The sequence below is a fragment of the Chinchilla lanigera genome, unplaced genomic scaffold, assembly GCF_000276665.1.
Source record: "Chinchilla lanigera isolate Chin_1 unplaced genomic scaffold, ChiLan1.0 scaffold00034, whole genome shotgun sequence".
Classification (NCBI taxonomy): Eukaryota; Metazoa; Chordata; class Mammalia; order Rodentia; family Chinchillidae; genus Chinchilla; species Chinchilla lanigera.
This window is the reverse complement of record NW_004955435.1, coordinates 22,803,216-22,821,488: the sequence shown is the minus strand read 5'-3', so window position 1 is coordinate 22,821,488 and position 18,273 is coordinate 22,803,216. Positions and strand designations below refer to the sequence as shown.

Below are 18,273 nucleotides of genomic sequence, written 5' to 3'. Positions count from 1 at the left end.
CAATATGTAATACAACAAGCATTGTTAATTTCCTACCACTTTGTTTGTAACTCTGTATTGTCTGTACTGTTCTTTTGCTATTTTGTAAAAGTCTGTTAATGTTTTCCTCCTTTTATTTTTAAAATAAAAAAGTATGCATAATTACAAAAAATATAAATGGATTATTCAATTGAAACACTTGTAAAACTTGTTAAAGACTTTTATTAAATGACTCAACTATATTCAGTTTACAAGAATCACATGTTGTATAATGACTGAGAGGCTGAGAGCATAAAAGGACAAAAATAAAAAAGACTCTGGTAAGTTGAAAGCATAAAAGGACAGGATTACCATACATTCAGTGACAACACAACAACAAACTCTGTGTAGCTAAGGGAAAAGAAAGGCTGGGGATGTAGCTCAGTGGCACAAGAACCTGCCAGGCCAGCATGAGGTTGTGAGTTCAATTCCTGGCAAAAAAAAAAAAAAAAAAAGAAAAGGAAAACCAGACTTTATGATAGGAATATAAGGATGGAAGGATACAATTCAACTGAAAGATATAACAATGCTAAATTTTTATTCATGTCAGAACATAGCTTCAAAATATATTAAAACATCAATTCAATGATTGCAGCATTACTCTTTTTTGAGGAAACTAACTACAGACAATTAATAAGATTATGATTGTTCTCATTATCACAGGTTTTCTATGGTCTCTGCTGCCCCCCTGGCCAAAACAGATACTTGGCCAAAAGATGTGGGCATCCTTGAACTGGAGGTCTACTTCCCAGCCCAATATGTCGACCAAACTGACCTGGAGAAGTACAACAATGTGGAAGCAGGGAAGTATACAGTGGGCTTGGGGCAGACCCAAATGGGCTTCTGCTCAGTGCAGGAGGACATCAACTCCCTGTGCCTGACTGTAGTGCAACGACTGATGGAGCGCACACAGCTCCCATGGGACTCTGTGGGTCGACTGGAAGTGGGCACTGAGACCATCATCGACAAATCCAAAGCTGTCAAAACAGTGCTCATGGAACTCTTCCAGGATTCAGGCAACACTGATATTGAGGGAATAGATACCACCAATGCGTGCTATGGTGGCACTGCCTCCCTCTTCAATGCTGCCAACTGGATGGAGTCCAGCTACTGGGATGGTACGTGCTGCCAGGGACATTATGCAAGAAAGGAGCTTGGGTCAGAGGCTGAGTCCTAAAAGTTTTGCTTTTCAGTTTACCAGGATTTTGTCTTTCTGTTCCATGGGGCTGTCAAAATGATTAAATAAAATAATCCATAGGATATAAAAGATAGTAATATGGATGTTGATGAATGCTACATTTACTAAATTCAATTCTAAGTGCACATATTTAATCTCAGCTACCTCGGAGATTTAGAAGGAAGGTGGCAAATTTGAACCAAACCTGGGAAACTTAATGAGACCCTATCTCAAAATAAAAATTAAAAAGGGCTAAGAAGGTATCTCAGTGATAGAGTTCTCCTGGGTTCTATCCTCAATACAGGGCAGGGTGGGAGGTACCTAGGGCTGAAAAGCATGGAAACCATAGTAAACATTACTTATAAAATTAATCATAAAGTTCAATGTTGCAGAGACCTTAGAGATTTCCTAATATAATATTTGTTTTAAAAAGAGGCCAAGAGATCTCTAATAGTTTATCTCTGGACACACAGCTAGACAGTGAGCTCTATAAACTCATTCATTGTTCTAATTTGTCTTATACATGGGGCTGTCCCTGGTGTGGTGGTTTAGTGTTCAGCCTCTGGGACCAGAAAACCTGGGCTTAATTGCTTTACATAGTTTTCACTGTTAAGTGATCCCTTTAATTTGGGATGTTCCAGTCTCAGTGTCATCAAATCTGTCTTTATAGTGCTTCTCCTACTTGGCATTTGTATTATTTTTAGTAATCCCCATCACTAATACCACTACCAATTTGTTCAACCAAATGTTTAGTTAGAGTAGAAATGAAGGTCAAGGGACATCTACCAGCCTTAACCAGACGCCAGAGAGCCTGTTCTTGGGATCAGTGTTAGTTGTAAGTATGTTGCTTTAAAAGAGTAGATTCTGTGAGTAGCTGTATATTCCAAAAGACAAAGCCTGTAAATTAATATGTTTCTTCACATGACATGCTTTCTGTGTGCTTGGTTCTTGGTCTAAAATAAAAAAAAAACAAATTATTAAAATGTGGGCTTTTTATTGTGTAAAGTAAAACAAAACATACATAAGCTTGAGCCTGAGCACCTAAACTACACACCTACAGAGCAGAAGAAGCTAGTGTGGATGAGATCTCTGCTTCTAACCTAGTCAGTATCCATCTGGGGCCCTCAGGTAGAGGAAATCACTGGGAGCTCTGATTCATCTCAGAGAAGATGGCACAGTGTGAGGAAAGGAAGGTATGGGACTGACCGAAAGCCTCCATGTTTTATTGTCTTTTTAAAAATGAAAGTTGTTGAAGTTTATAGTTAGGAATAAAAACATATACATACAGTAAATGATGTAAAATGAAGAAAAAGTCTCCCTTTCACACCCCGTTACCCCTTCCTAGTATTAACATTAACAGTATCCATGTGCCTCCAAGTGTACACGTATCTATTTAATTTTAAGCTCTGTACATATAATTCTTCATCTCTGATCACTTAGAGATCATCCTGTACCACCACATATAATATTTACATCATTCTTTTTTCATGCATCCATGAATGTAGATGTGTGCTACGCATAGCACTGTTTTAAGAATTGTCTGTGGACAAATAGCATCTGGCTCCTATTTTAAATGTTTCCCTCCTTATTCCTCCACCTTCCTTTGTTTGGAAGTTATTCCAGATCATGGAGTGCTACAAGGTGATCAGCAAAAACAAGTTCCAACTAACAAGTTTTTATTGAATTTGGAAATTAAATTCAGAGTAAATGAATATTGTATAACTGGGAATGTGAGGATACTTCACATTTCAAATTCGTTTGAGTATCACTAGAGTGCAAGCTGCACAGGACTAGGATTATTTATTTCATTCACCACTCTACTCCCAGTACTAAAATTGTGCCTCTCTAGATTTGGCAGTGAGGACAATGATTTCCTGTCTGTCTTTGCAGGTCGCTATGCACTGGTAGTCTGTGGAGACATTGCAGTGTACCCCAATGGTAATGCACGCCCCACGGGTGGTGCTGGAGCTGTGGCCATGCTGATTGGGCCTAACGCCCCATTAGCCCTGGAGCAAGGTTTGTAGTAAACCACCATCAAAAGGGTGTGCACAGCATAACCAGACATATAGATCTGAATCCCAAGTTGCCTACTAAACAAACAAACAAGCAAACAAACCAAACCAGGTTCAGTGGTACACAGTTGTAGTCCCAGCACTTGGGTAGCTGAGGCAGGAAGATTGTCATGTATCCAGGCCACCCTGCACTACACAGTGAGTTCTAGTCCAGCCTGGAATACTTACCAAAACCTGTCTCAAAACCCAACCCAACCCAACCCAACCAAACCAAACCAAACCAAACCAAACCAAACCAAGCAGCATAGTGTACCAAACAGCATAGTCTGGATTTGAGGATGCTATCATTTGCCTCCTAAAGTGTGTCCTGTTGAGCAGAGGGTAGGTCAGGAGGAGAGAGGGATTTAGTGAGGGTTCCTTATTGGAATGATTCTACATGCAATAAGTAGTACAGATACAAAGAGGAAACTAAGGGAAATAAACTGGCAATTGAAGCTGAAATAAACCTAGTATAAAGTTAATCTTTCTCTTGAAAATTTCTGCTTCTATTCCAGATTTTGCTAAACCCCTACAAGTGTGGAAAGGGAAGTATAAGCTGCAGTTAGGTAATCCTAACAATATATTGAGTTCTTTCAAATAGGTGAGAAGTGAGGAGTAGGCTCTGGTTTGGGTATAGGAGACAGGCAAAAACCAGAAGCCCTTTACCTAGCTCTCCCAGCCCTTCTGCTGTAAGGAAGTTGCATTCTAGTGTCCCTGATACCCTCTGTGTGCTTTTCCAGGACTTAGAGGAACCCACATGGAGAATGCCTATGACTTCTACAAACCAAATTTGGCTTCAGAGTACCCTTTGGTGGATGGCAAGCTCTCCATCCAGTGTTACTTAAGGGCCTTGGACAGATGCTATGCATCATACCGCCGAAAAATCCAGAATCAATGGAAGCAAGGTATAGGATTTGGAGGGCAAATGGTGGGGCTCTATTTACATGGCCACAAGATTAAGAAATGATGTATTTCTACTTCTTTGAAAATGATATCAAGAAAATTATTTCCTATCCCTTTGTCATACTCTTCCCTAGGTTGATGCTAAAATCTATTTCAATTTCATTTAAATTCAAGTATAAAATTGCCTATAATATGAGTTAAATAAATAAATTAACAATGCAGGGTCAAAGCCACCAGTGTGAAACTTGTAGGTGTCCCTACCTGGGGCGGCACTCTTTTGAGGCAGAGTGATCACATCTCACTGAGGTTGTACTTGTTTCTGTTTAAGTCAGGCACAGTTTGACTCTTGGGTTTTTTGACCGATATTGAGAGTCTTATGTATGTTTTCTGAATACTGAAGTATATAATTTTCTCTAGCTAGTGGTGTTAGAGTTTGATCTTATTTTCACATTTAGTTTCTGAATTCCCTTGTTACAAAATAGATGCCACTTTCATAACCAGAAAAAAGAAAAAAATATTATTTTTATAATACACAGAAATGCCATTTAAAATATCCCTACCAGGTTAGCCATTTTGGTTTAGATGGGCATCAGCAAAAGGCAGAATTTGGTTGTGAGAAAGGACATGTGCTGGAGCATCAGATTGTGGGAACTCTGGAGTGGCCTTTTTCAACTGTCGTGGGTGGGGCAGGGCCTGCCAGAGCTGACCCAAATTGCTGAGGAGTCAGCTCAGGACTCTCTGCCTCTGCTCATTCACTGTAAATTTGCTATTGGCCCACCACTCTCATCTCTTCTGAATTCTCCCGCCATTTGAAGTTTGCTTCTTACTTGCTTACAGAGTCTGTATGGATGCTTCTTTGAGTAACAGCACTAAATTATAAACTTTCCTAAGGACAGAAGTTTAATTACCTTCCTCCTCAAAGTAAGAGGCAGACTGCAGGGTACAGGCACACCTTAAAGTTTTTTAAATTACATGACCCTGAATATCTGACTCAATTCAATATTTTGGAGACTCTATTTCTTCTCTGGAAAAATGAGAAAGTGATACAGCACAAGGTTAATTTGGAGATTGTCTTAGTCACTTTCTTGTTGCTGGGACACAATACCGAACACCCATAAAGGAGGAAAGGTATGTTTTTGGAGAAAAGGTATATAATTTGTAGAGGTATCAGCACATAGTCCACTGGCTCCTGGGCATGAAGGTATGCAGAGGAGCATGGTAGAGGAAAAGCTGCTCAGCTCACGGTGATTGGTAAGCACAGAATGAAAGACAGAGCTGCGGAAGGAGATAAGCCCTTCCAGGTGATGCTCCCCAGTGACCACCTCAGCCGATTAGGCTTCATCTCCTAACAACACAATTAGTTATAGACTCCCATAATCCAGTCACCTCCCAAACCCCTACCTGAGATCACATGAGACTTGGGGAGACATCCAGATATGAACCATAACAGACATGATATCTCTCATAGAAGTTGGCAGTAATAGATACACAGGTGTTTCTTTTCCTGTACATAGATGATACTCAGTAAACTCATGAATGATGAATGCGCAACCCTTACGTGTATTTGCTGGAGGTAGGAACTAGTTCTCTGAGAGGCCTAGGGTCCCTTGGCATGCTTAAAACTCAGAGGGTAGGTCAGTGTGGTTTACCATCATGCCACCTCCTTGCCTTCACACTTCCTTTCCAGATGGCATCGATCGGCCTTTCACGCTTGATGATATACAGTATATGATCTTTCACACACCCTTTTGCAAGATGGTTCAGAAATCTCTGGCTCGCCTGATGCTCAGCGACTTCCTGTCATCCAGCAATGACACACAGAATACCTCATATAAGGGACTGGAGGCCTTCAGGTAAGTCCTCTTTATGTGGAGCCTTGAGACTCTTGAGGGGTAAACAAGGAAGCAACTTACACCCTGAGTCTGGATTACCAGCACTCCTGTGCAGAGCAAGTAACCCCCCAATTCAACTGAAAGATGCCAGTCCTGATATGGAGGAGTGAGATGGGCCCAATCTGTACGGGGCCTTCCATGTGTCCTCCCAGAGGAGCATGAGAGGGAGTTTACCTGCACCTCTGGGTCAAGTAAGTATAAAAAGCAAGAGAGAATCATACTATAAACTCATGGTGTACTGAAATATATGTACCCTGCGATCCTGGCCTAGAAGATCTCACAGTCTACACAGACACAGACACACAGAAGCAAATGCAGTACAGAGTAGCTACTTGGTGAGCACTGGTTCACATTCTCACCTGTCTTTTCCTTAATGTTTGGGAGCCTCAATTTATCCTATCTGTAAAATGAACATAATGTTGCTCATCTTCAGACACATCAAACAGTGAGGAGGCTGTTTGTTGGTATACTGCTCCAAGATATTTAGAAAGAATATAGAGTTCTCATGGAGAAGGAAATCTTTCCTATTCTTCTTGTTATCTGTTTATTTCAAATTTTGGAGTACTAACATCTTATCTTCCTCTACCACTAATTACTACTACTAATCCTGAGACTAGCACATGAAAGTTAGCACAAACTCTGCTTATAAGACACCCCCATCAACAGAAAAGGTATAACTATACAAGAGATAATAGCCAATGTCTTGAATAAACAGGAGCTTATCACTAATAACTAAATACCTCAAAGAAGGAAAGTATATATCTCAAATGAAAATGTGCAAACTCATTAGTTAAAAAAGTAAGCAAGTTATCATTGTTCTTTCTTATTTTTTAAAGTTTTGAATGCCTAGAACTGATGAGGCTATGGGGAAAAGGGCAATAGTGAATGTGTAAATTGATACAAATATTTTGAGGAGCAATGGGAACGTGAAGCAAAAGCCTTAAAGATGGGCATATATTTTGGTTTATTAATTTCACGTGTTTGAAAGAACACTTAACTCTTCACTATAATATTTTAACTAGTGATGAACAGAAGTAGAGGGATTGGTAAAAATATGATACATCTTATTATGAATCATCTTGCAACCTTTAAAAATAATGTTATAAGGGTTTGGGGTGTGGTTTAGTGTGATTAGCGTGAATAATGCCCTAAGTTCAATCCTCAGCTCCAAACAACAGAATATTCATAAGAGTTATTATTAAATAATATCATGGATATATAATATATAATGTGTTATGTATATTATATATGATTCTGTTTCTTTGGAAAATTGAGAAAAATGATACAACACAAGGCTGTTTTGGAGATATTTCCTTCCCTTATCTTTCTACATGGAGAGGATATTTAGAGAAATACATATAAAATAAGTGAATAAACCTTATGAGTGTTTGCTAGGTATACATAGTCTGAGTTAAGAAAGCATGCTAAACCTGGTGTGCTGGTTCACCCATGTAATCCCAGCACTTGGGAAGCTGAGGTAGGATTATGAGTTAGAGGCTGGTCAGGGGTAGGTGATGAGATCCTGCTTTAAACCAAAGGCTGGGGAAGATATGTTAAAGAGAATGCCTAGTGTGACTTTATTTCTGATTTGCTAATAGACTGTGTAGGTATGGGTTCCACAAGGAACATAGAGCCTGTTATCTCTGAATGGCAGGACAATTGATGGCATGTTTTTCTCTGTGCATTTCTGTATTTTTAAATATTATAGGCCAAATAAATACATGAAAAATTCTCAATATCATTGGTCATCAGAGAAATGAAAAATAAAACTACACTGAGATACTACTAATAATAATGTTGGCGAGGATGTGGGGAAAGAAGCCCTTCCATGCTGTTGGTAGGAATGTAAACTAGGAAACTATTATGGAAATCAGTGTGGAAATTCACTAAAAAAAACTAAAAATAGGAATTCCATTTGACCCAGTTATCCAGCTTGTAGGTATCTTCCTTAAAAAATTAAAATCATCATATTACAGGGATACATGCACACCCATGTTTATAGCAGTACAATTTATAATAGCTAGGTCTTAGAAACAGGGTATATGACCATCAACAGATGAATGAGTAAAGAAAACGTGTTATTTATACACAATGGAATATTATACTGCCATAAAGAAAGATACACTTGAAGGTTTGTAGACTCGAGAGCATAATAAACAAGTCAGACACATGAGCTCAAATAATGCATGATTTCTCTTATAGGAAACATGCAAATGAAGGATAAAAATAAAAGAGAGATAATTAGGAAATAGGAAAAAATCTAAATATATCCCCAAACTACAAATTCCATCGATTTAAAATATTTCAATATATATGCTAACTGGTTTTATTTATGTTACTAGTTTACCTTAGTTCATTGAAAAGAAAGAATTGTATTATTATGTATTTGTTTCTTTTTTGTCAGAACTTTTTAGTTTATGTTTTGTACTTGAAGTAACTACTTTGAAGATAAAGATACAGTGTAATAACTAGTGCTATTGTCTTATTATTTGATTATGAAATTTTGATTTTTTTAGAATATAAAAATATTTTACCAAAACCAAAAATATTGTAGTCCAGGTATTGTGGCACATGCCTGTAATCCCAGCACTTGGGAGGCCAAAGAAGGAGGACTGCTGAGTTGATGGCCAGTCCGAGCTACATAGTGAGTTCAAGGCCAGTCAGCACTACATAGTGAGACCCTTTTCCAAAAAAACCCAAAAGATTAAATAAATACTGAAAATATGTGTCCCAAAGCCTTGTCTTCAGAAGCTGTTCCTTTCCCCCTTGTTCCCTTCCTTCCCACCTGGCCACTTCTGGCTGCCTCACAGGAACCTAAAGCTGGAAGAAACCTATACCAACAAGGATGTGGACAAAGCCCTGCTGAAAGCCTCTCTAGAAATGTTTAACAAGAAGACCAGGGCCTCCCTCTACCTCTCTACACACAACGGGAACATGTACACCTCATCCCTGTATGGCTGTCTGGCCTCACTTCTGGCACAGTGAGTCCTGCATCTGACTCCCCTCCTACCCTCCCATTCCACTGCTCTGAGAGCCCAACCAAGTTTGGTTCCTCTTGCGAGTCACATTTCTAAAAGAAAGAATGAGATAAGGGAGAGAGGAGGGGGAAAGGGAAGGAATAAAGGAGGAAAATGAAAAGAACATGTTTCAAAGTGTATGCACAGGCAGATTTACCATCTGTATCAAACAGTGGCCTCCAAAGCCAAGTACAGTCTGGGATGTGTAAGATCTACCTGGGTGCAGCACAAAAATAGTAGAACTTGTGTGTGTATTTTTATTTCATCTGTTTAAAATTTCTGCACTTAATAGAACATGGTGGCTAAGAAAGTCTAGCTTAGTCAGGTGTGCTGGCACCTGTGTGGACTTTGGGAAGCTGAGACAAGAAGATTGCAAGCTCATGTCCAGCTGGGGCATCTTACTGAAATCCTATCTCACAGTAAAACATAAAAAAAGACTGGAGGTGTAGTTCAGTGGGAAAGCCCTGGGTTCAATCCCCAGTGCTACCATAAAAGAAGAAAGGAAGTAGGGAAAGAGGGAGGGAAGGAAGAAGGAAAGGAAGGTAAGAAGGAAGGAAGGAAGGAAGGATGGAAGGGAGGAAGGAAGGAAAGAAGAAAGGAAGGAGGAAGGGAGGGAGGGAAGGAAGAAAGGAAGGAGGGAAGGAAGGAGGAAGGAAGGGAGGGAAGGAGAGGAGGGAAAGGAAGGAGGGAAGGAGGGAAGGGAGGGAGAGAAGGAGGGAAGGAAGAAAGGAAGGAAAAAAGGAGAAAGGGATGGAGAGAAGGAGAGGAGGGAAAGGAAGGAGGGAAGGAGGGAAAGGAAGGAGGGAAGGAAGAAAGGAAGGAAGGAAGGAGGAAGGGAGGGAGGGAAGGAGGGAAGGAAGAAAGGAAGAAAGGAAGGAGGAAGAGAGGGAGGGAAGGAGAGGAGGGCAAGGAAGGAGGGAAGGAGGGAAGGGAGGGAGGGGAGAAGTGAGGGAGGGAGTAATGGAGGAAGGAAGAAGAGGAAAAGAAAAAAGTGTAGCCTTAGAGTTCACATCCTAGATTGATCTCTATTTACTATTAGCTTTGACCTTGAAAAAATTTAGCCTGAGCTAGGTGGAGTGAAATGTTCCTATAGTCCCAGCTACTTGAGAGGCAGAGAAAAGGATATTTTAAGCCCAGGAGTTGCTTGGGCAACATCAAGACCCTGTTTCAAATACAAAACAAACAAATGAATAAGCAAAAATAAATGACCTGTTTGTGCCTCACTTTTTCCACCTGTAAAATGTGTATAACAATTCCTGCTTTCCACGTATTTATGAGCATTGAGTGTCTGAAAATATGTAGTGCTCAGCAGGTTAGCTGTTATTTTTATTGACTTTCTGTTTTGTGGGGTTTACAGAAATAATGTATACAAGAAAAAATACTCATGGGTGAACTTGACCAAATTATTGCTAATAGGGGGTGGTGATCAAAAGGCTGAATGATTGCTAGGCAGCCTGTGAGCCTGGGCATGAGCCTCCATGAGGACACACAGTCACTGAACCCATCCTGTCCCTGGAGTGGAAAAGAGCTCCCTTTATACCCAAATTCTGTTGTGCTCCTTGTACCTTATATATTCTGGACTTTGGCACTTCCTTTGGGCAAGGTCTCCCATTCTTGGGTTTGGCCTCAGGGTCCACCCAAAACTCCTCTTGGTGTAGAGCAGTTGAAGCACATTGCAAGTCTCAGGAGGTGGACAGGAACAAGTGTAGGGTAACATGTGGGTACTTTATTTCCCGTAGAGAATATAATGCCGATGTGGTTTTGGTTTTGGTTTCTTTCCATACAGTCACTCTGCTCAGGACTTGGCTGGCTCCAGGATTGGCGCCTTCTCCTATGGCTCTGGCCTAGCAGCAAGTTTGTTTTCATTTCGAGTGTCCCAGAATGCTTCTCCTGGTGAGTTTCATCTTTCTATCAGGACTTCCTGACAAGATTCATTGATGCAAGAAACCATCTTCTGCCTTGCCAGTGCAGAGGCCGCCATGTTGTAAGGAAAAGCAAAGAAAATCACTGCAGGGGTTAAAGTAGTGATCTGTCTAACATATGTAGTTAAAGTCCATCCTTGGCTACTGCTTAGAAATTAGCTTTAAAAGAAACAAAGGTGGATATGAGGAAACCACTTAGATATAGCCTAGATATAGTCTAGGCAAGAGATAAGTGGTTTATTTACACCTGCTTAAAGAGAAGTTGATGGAGTTGAGATATCCAGTAAGTGTTGATTATTTTATGATTGATGTGGTTGGAGAAACATTTCTAAACACTATATGGGATACATCTTACTAAATAAATGCCTGTCTCTGTGTTTGCTAACACTGATGTTTGACTATCATGACTTTGTATTTGAAACCACATGCAGAACACTTCCCCCTGGCGTGCAATCTGCCACAGACGCTGGCTCTCTGATGGCAGCAGTAATAATGCAGTAAGAAAGGTTTAACACCTTGCTTTTGCTTCCCAGGGTCCCCACTGGAGAAGTTGGTGTCTAGTGTGTCAGACCTGCCAAAACGTCTGGCCTCCCGGAAGCGTATGTCTCCTGAAGAATTCACAGAAGTAATGAACCAAAGAGAGCAATTCTACCACAAGGGTAAGAAAAAGGGCAGAAATTGAAGAGAAAAGAAGCAATTCCTTTCAGATTCCATGTCAGTAGCTAGGAATCAGGGGTTTATCAGGAATTTAGGATGTAGTGCATCAAAACATTTACAACAAAGGAGTGGGAGAAAATCTCTTGTGAGAGGGTGCAAGAGCTGGGTAAGGAAGCAGAAGGCAGAGTAGGAAAGACACAGTAGGCAGCATGGAGCTTCCCGGTGGACAATGTTGTCCCCTGGAATCTGGAAGTACAGTATTTGAAATCTCTGTGCAAATGTTGCAAAAACCCAAACTTCAAAGCTTAAGATCTAAATCTAAATGAGTGGTGTTACTTACCAAAAACATTAAACTTTTCATCATCTCATTTCTAAAATACTAACATGACAGGATTTCCAAAGAGATGAAGTAAATAAATGTACTTAAATAAGTTACCAATGAATATTACTGTCTCCTCCCCTCCTAACTGCCCTCTTTCTCTGCCAAACATAAAAACAATCACTCTCAAAAAGTAACAAATGAAAAATAAACAAAAGCCAAAGTGAGGATGGAGAGACCAGATGATTTGCAGAGTAGTTTGAAGCAGAGAAAGAATAAATGGAATTGGGAATATTTCAGATGACTCAGATGGCTGATCTCATTAGGAACAGATGTTAGAGCAAAGACAAATAGTAAGAGTAAAAAATAGGACCTCTGGGATGAATATTAATGTTCAAAACACTACAGTGCTGCAGTAAATCAGAGCCAAAGATGTTAAGACAAAGAAGGAAATGTATTAGTCAAAAGTAAGTTCTGAGGTATACCGCAACACAAGCACACAGGCAATAGGATGTGGGAAGAGTTCAGTGGATGAAGGGACTGTTTCCTACAGGAAAATGTTACTTCTATAATAAACTTTAATAAGCCAGGCTTTAGTGCCAGATCCAAGATGGCTGCTTCTCTGCTTTTTGTGCGGGTGCAGTGTTCTATCTGGTTCACTGAAGGAGGCCTTGCAGGGCCTGGCAGCACTGCCAGGGCAGCTTCACCATGAATCTGTAAGAATTTCTATTGCTGTTTTCTCTTCCCCAAACCCCTGTAGCTTTTTGTGAATATTATCCTTTTTCTTCATTGCACAGCAAACTTCTCACCACCTGGTGACACAAACAACCTTTTTCCGGGTACTTGGTACCTCGAGCGAGTGGATGAGATGCATCGCCGAAAGTATGCCCGGCGTCCCATCTAAAACTGGTGAGTGAGAGCATCCAGGGTTAATCCCTTGGATGGCTTAAATCTAGGTCTTCCTCTAGGTAACAGATTCAATTCTGACACTGTAAGTAGGTCTGAGAGTCCACAGCTTCCAAAATGATTGGGAGAGGGTATTTATATGCAAGGACAGAAAAAAGGCCTGGGGCTCTCTTCACTGCCTTGGAAAGGCAAAAGCCGGGAGATGATCATATCCTGAAATTTTAAAGGTGGGAAAAAGAGTCAGACTTGTTTATCTGATCTGCTTAAGGGCTCCCCTAGAAGCTTGACTGAGGGGGAAGCAGGCAGCAAAACTGAACCTGCACAAGTTACTGCTCCAAAGGGAGTGACAAAGATGAAGAGCATCCAACTGTTAGGAACAGTTGTGAGGAAGGAGGGTGGTCATGAGTTTTTTAGACCCAGAAAGCTTGTCTGGAGGGAGCGCTGGGTTAGGGGGCCATGTAATAACCGTTCCTTCTGAGGAGAAGCAGCGAGGCTTGCTAGTATGGCGGGGATGAGTGTAAGAAGAGAACAGAGTTTAATGAAAGAGTACTGCAGTGAGAATGAATAGAAGAATTCTTTAAGGTATTTTTTAAGAAAAATCAAGTATTAAAAATGGTGGTCTTTTCACTCCTGAACGCAAATACCTGTTTCAGTGTATCCACCAAATAAATAAGCAGAAAAGAGTGAGAAGTAATTTCTTTTGTAACACAAATCTGTCAGTGTAATTCCCACTCAAGCTTTAACTTTTGATTTCCTATGGGAAGCTAAGGGGGAAGACTAAAAAGGTGTGCCAAGGGCAAGGCATGGAGCAGGGGAGAAAAAGAAGTTCATTGTTTTAGTTGCTTTCCTTGTTGCTGAGACAAAACAGAATGGACCCTGGACTTACAAACTCAATTCATTCCCAAGGGTTGGTTGTAACTCAAGTTGTCAGTTGAAGGCTCAGGTTCCTTTACACGGCCTTCAAAGTCTCTCTCCTGTCCACAGGCAGATCTCAGTGTCCTTAGAGGGATATTGGCCCAGGATCCTTCAATTAACCGCTTATAGGAAAGGATGTTCCAGAACTCTTTAAGGGTTAAATCTGTACCTGAGACCACAAGCATTGGCATTCAGGTCATAACTCGAGATTTTGTTCATAAGTTAAAACTAAAATTCCAGTCATAACCCAAGTTGTTTGTGTGTCAGGCTGGTCACAACTACAGGGTTCACTGTACCCAACAAACTCAAAGTTAAAGGAGGAAAGGCTTATTTAGCTCACTGTTTGTAGAGGCTTTGGTCCATAATCAGCTGGCTCCAAGGCAGGGCAGCATGGCAGATAGGTATTGCAGAGGAGAAACAGTTCACGCATGCAGAAAGTAGCAAAACAAGTAAAGGCTAACCACAGCCCTTTACTATCCTTTACATCTTATCTAGGATACTTAGGCCAGCTAGTGCTCACCCCCTTGAGCCTAGTACCCTTGAACCTAGCACTGCACCATGAATCAATCTCAGCATCACACACACAATCTAGATCCAGGCACTTCTGAAAAAGCCCCACCTATGACTGCAGGAGTCACTGGGGGACATCTAACACAAGCTATAACATTCATGGATAAGGAAAGATTCAGTCAAGCCTCACAGGAGGATGGGTGCCCATCACAGGAGGATGGGTGCAGGAGTTTCCCTGCAGCCAATGGAATGTTCTCAATTGCTCAGTGTCCCTGAGGAGATGCTCATGAGCTGTTGCTGAGCTGTTAGGGACAAGGAAAGGTACATATGGAGCTACTAGGCCAGGGCTGTACGATGAAGTTGAGGGCAAGGTCTATAGCAGATTTATAAGATTATGGTACTGCCAGGGAAGTTGTTGGAAATATGGTCCTTAGGGGCAAGTCAGTGGCAAACAGAAGGCTAAATTTATCCAGTTAAGTTCAGTAATGGGAAAGACAGACAGACAGACAGACAGACAAATAGAAGAACTGGAGTTTTTCAAAGGAGAATCTCATGGATATTAGGAAAGAGAGAGAAGTTTTGCAAATGGGAAGAGGACTAAGACATGGAAGGAAGTAGTGGGGAGGATGTAAAAAGAATTAAAATGTGTTAGGCCTATTGTCTTAGTTTTTCTCATTGATGAGACAAAACACCTGACACTCAAAGTAAAAGGAAGAAAGATTTATGTAGCTGACAATTTGTAGAGTTTTCAATTCATAGCTGGCTGGCTCCAAGGCAGGGTGGCATGGCAGAGGGCATCCCAGAGGAGAAACAGTTCATGGCAGGCAGAATGCAGACATCAGCAAGGCAGCAAACTTCAAGCAATAAGCAACAAGTGACCCACTAGTTCTCATTCTGCCCTTTATATTTTTATCCAGGCTACCTGCCCCTTAGGGGAAATAGCAATCATACCCAGGTTCCTTTACACAGCCTTCAAAGTCTCTCTGAGGCGCCCTTAGTCCTACCCAGAACTAATCAGCAGGCTAATTTAGTAATCACACATCCTTGATCCCACCATGACATGCTCTAGATTCAGCCACCTCTGAAAAAGCCCCACCTATTAATGCATAAGGCTTTGGGGGGGATATCTAGACATAAGCTATAACATATACCTACCAACTCCCCATAATGAATATGATCACTTATATACTGCAAACATGTACCAGTAAAAAAAAAAAATTAAAAAAGAAAAAGTTTAAAGATGTATATATACCTTTTAAAAATAAAAAATAAATAAAATCAAAGGAAAATCTCCAAATCAGTCCCCTTCCCTGAAAAAAATCATGTGTCTACTGAGAAAACTAGGGCTCTTACACTTTTCTCTGGCTGGTAGTCACATGAGCAGTAAACCTATAGCAATGCGACTATAGCTGGAACAAAAGCTTGACATCTATGCAATGCTCTGTGGAGCTCCTTAAGTCTCTTCAGTGCCCCAGCTGTCTACTGTCCCATCACAGGCAGAGCGGAGTAGATGATGTGGACCTTGCCCACCCCAGCTTTGGCTCCTATAACATCGGATACCAAGCCTCTCTGAAGTCCAGGCTTGGAGCTGGGAGGGGAGTGGGAATGCACCAGACCTCGGTATGCATAGCCAAACCTTGGGCAAGGAGCAGGTGCTGGAGTCCCAGTTAGCAGTGAGACTCATGATCGAATCTTTTCCTTGTTTCTTTATGTTCTACAGATCCACAGAGCAGTTCTTGTGGAAGAGCACTAGCACAGCCTCTGCCCATGGATCATGTTTAAAATACTGCCCTTGGCTGGTAAATGTATTTGACCCTACCCAGTAGCCCCCATAAACACTGGCCCTGAAGATGAGGAGTGAAGCTCCCCTGAAGAAAGAATACAGCCAAAGCCTTCAAGGAATAATAGCCGAAAACTCCTCTGAAGAAAAGCAGGTGCAATGAAGCTTCTCCAAAGATCAGCTGAAATCCTTCATGCCGATTCTTTTTATACTGTTCTGACAACAATTCTCCTTAAAGTGGGTTTTCCACACCCAGAACCATGCTGACTCAATTTAGCTGGGTGTTCCCACTCAAAATGACAATCACAGTCCACCCCTTGTCAACTTGATAATGACATAGATTTCCTTAAACTAGTCTCCAGTAGGATATTTGTAAAGAATTAATGTCTTGATCTATTCAGATTTACACTAATATAACAATTACATGTATATAATTCTTATTGCACTTATTTCCACACCAAAAACAAATATTCAAAGAGTTCTCAAAATTCAAAATTAAAACTACAATGTTTTGACTAAATAACCTCATTACAAACATGTGTCTAAAACCTATAAATGTATATACTTCACAAAAACTTTCTTGTGTATCTCTTACTTTGTCCCAAAATCTTAAAAATGCATTTAATACTAATCAATGATTAAAATACCAAAAAAGCAAATGAGCAGAAAACCATGTGCCTCACATGACAAATTAAAAAATTAATGATTTGCTTACAATGTACAATAGATCAAGACAATGCCTTCACATGAAAAATATGGGCTTTTCAGGTTTTAAACCTCCCTTGACTCTATGTAAATGGTTTAAAATTTAGTTGTATTGCAAAACATAAGAAATCTGTGTAATAAAGCCTAGGCCCTTAATGTACCAGATTTTAAAATACTTAAAAAACCAGTATCTATTAATATTATATCACATTAAAATCACAGTGAGAAAGCTATTACAATCACAATCTTCATTTTTGTAGCTGATCACAGGGTTGCAGTTGGTATTTTGAACTACTTTCCTCTACTACCCATTCTGTATTCCCTTGGCTTCAGCAAGCACCTCAGCAGGTCTTGGTTCTTTCCCTGGTGGGCCAACCCATATCCTCATTCCTGAAGGTTCTGAGTCATTTGTCATTCTGCCTGGACTGGGTTTTTGTACTTTCCCATTAATTTCAATAGCAGAGCATAGTAATACTAGAAGGTGCCCTGAGGGATCTCCTGCACTCTAAGTGTATTCCTCCTTCCCTCCATTGTACAGCAGTAGTCCTATTTCCCCTTAATAATCTGGGTCCCCTTGATAGCCTACCAACACTGTGACTCCCTTATTAGCTTGCTCTCTCAGAGGCATTAGGAGACCAAAATGACCAAGGGAAAGTTTTACCATCTTATATAATGTACCATAATTGTACTTCCTGGTACAAGCCTTCCTCATTCTATAAATAAAACTTATAAGCCAGCAGAGCATAAAGCTGCAGGAACAGAAAACAAAAACTTTGCTAGCGAATCACTAGGGGTAATAATGAATGGTACCATTCCCACTTCTACCCCTTGATTCCTGGACCTGTAAGTCCCAGCTATGTGAGATACAGCACAATACAGTGGGTGCCGATTGAGTTTATACAACCCTCTGAATCATCTTGCCCCAACCCTGAAAGCTACTGGCACCTAATAGGCAGCCTGGAATGCATCCTTCCCTACAAGGGAGAAAAGCTCTCAAAAGGCAAAGTCTTTTGCATGGAGTCCTATTCTAACATTAGGCATGAAATAATCTTTTAAAAAGGCAGTATACTATTCAGTTCACACTGAGCTTGCTTTGTGAACCTGCTAAAGATCCTCATACCTCCAACCTCTGGATTTTCTTCCCTGCAGGAAATCCTTCCAAACACCCCCAGTTTAGAGCACTTTTTCCTTGGGACTCAGGAGAGCTTCCCACACACCTCTGGCCCCACACTCATGCATCCACTGACCTGTGCACTCTGCCTCCTGATTGTATGAGAATTCTGTAGTAGGGATCAGGTTTGAATTTCCTGAAAGCAAAGAACCAGCCTGGTACTCGTGATATAGTGGTGTGTGTGTTTGCTGAATTTTACTCATTAATGTGCACATATATTCACGATGGACAGAATCTGAAATACTCTTGAGTGTGTGTCTGTGAAAATGCCTCTAACCTTAGGAGAGGGGTCATTTTCAGAGCAGCCACACTCACGCCATTTACCCCACC

The 18,273-nt window shown here is 40.8% G+C and overlaps 1 protein-coding gene across 1 annotated transcript; it reads left to right on the top strand.

The window, feature by feature from the left end:
* Positions 1–681: 681 nt before the first annotated feature.
* Hmgcs2 (3-hydroxy-3-methylglutaryl-CoA synthase 2 (mitochondrial)) lies at positions 682–17,005 on the top strand (the record flags this gene model as incomplete). The annotated part of the gene is given in 9 exon segments (XM_005389089.2): positions 682–1,136; positions 3,086–3,211; positions 3,987–4,151; positions 5,837–6,002; positions 8,852–9,022; positions 10,845–10,951; positions 11,514–11,639; positions 12,754–12,865; positions 16,008–17,005. Coding segments are annotated over 8 exon segments (1,423 nt in total), but the record flags the coding sequence as incomplete, so codon positions are not given.
* Positions 17,006–18,273: the final 1,268 nt, after the last annotated feature.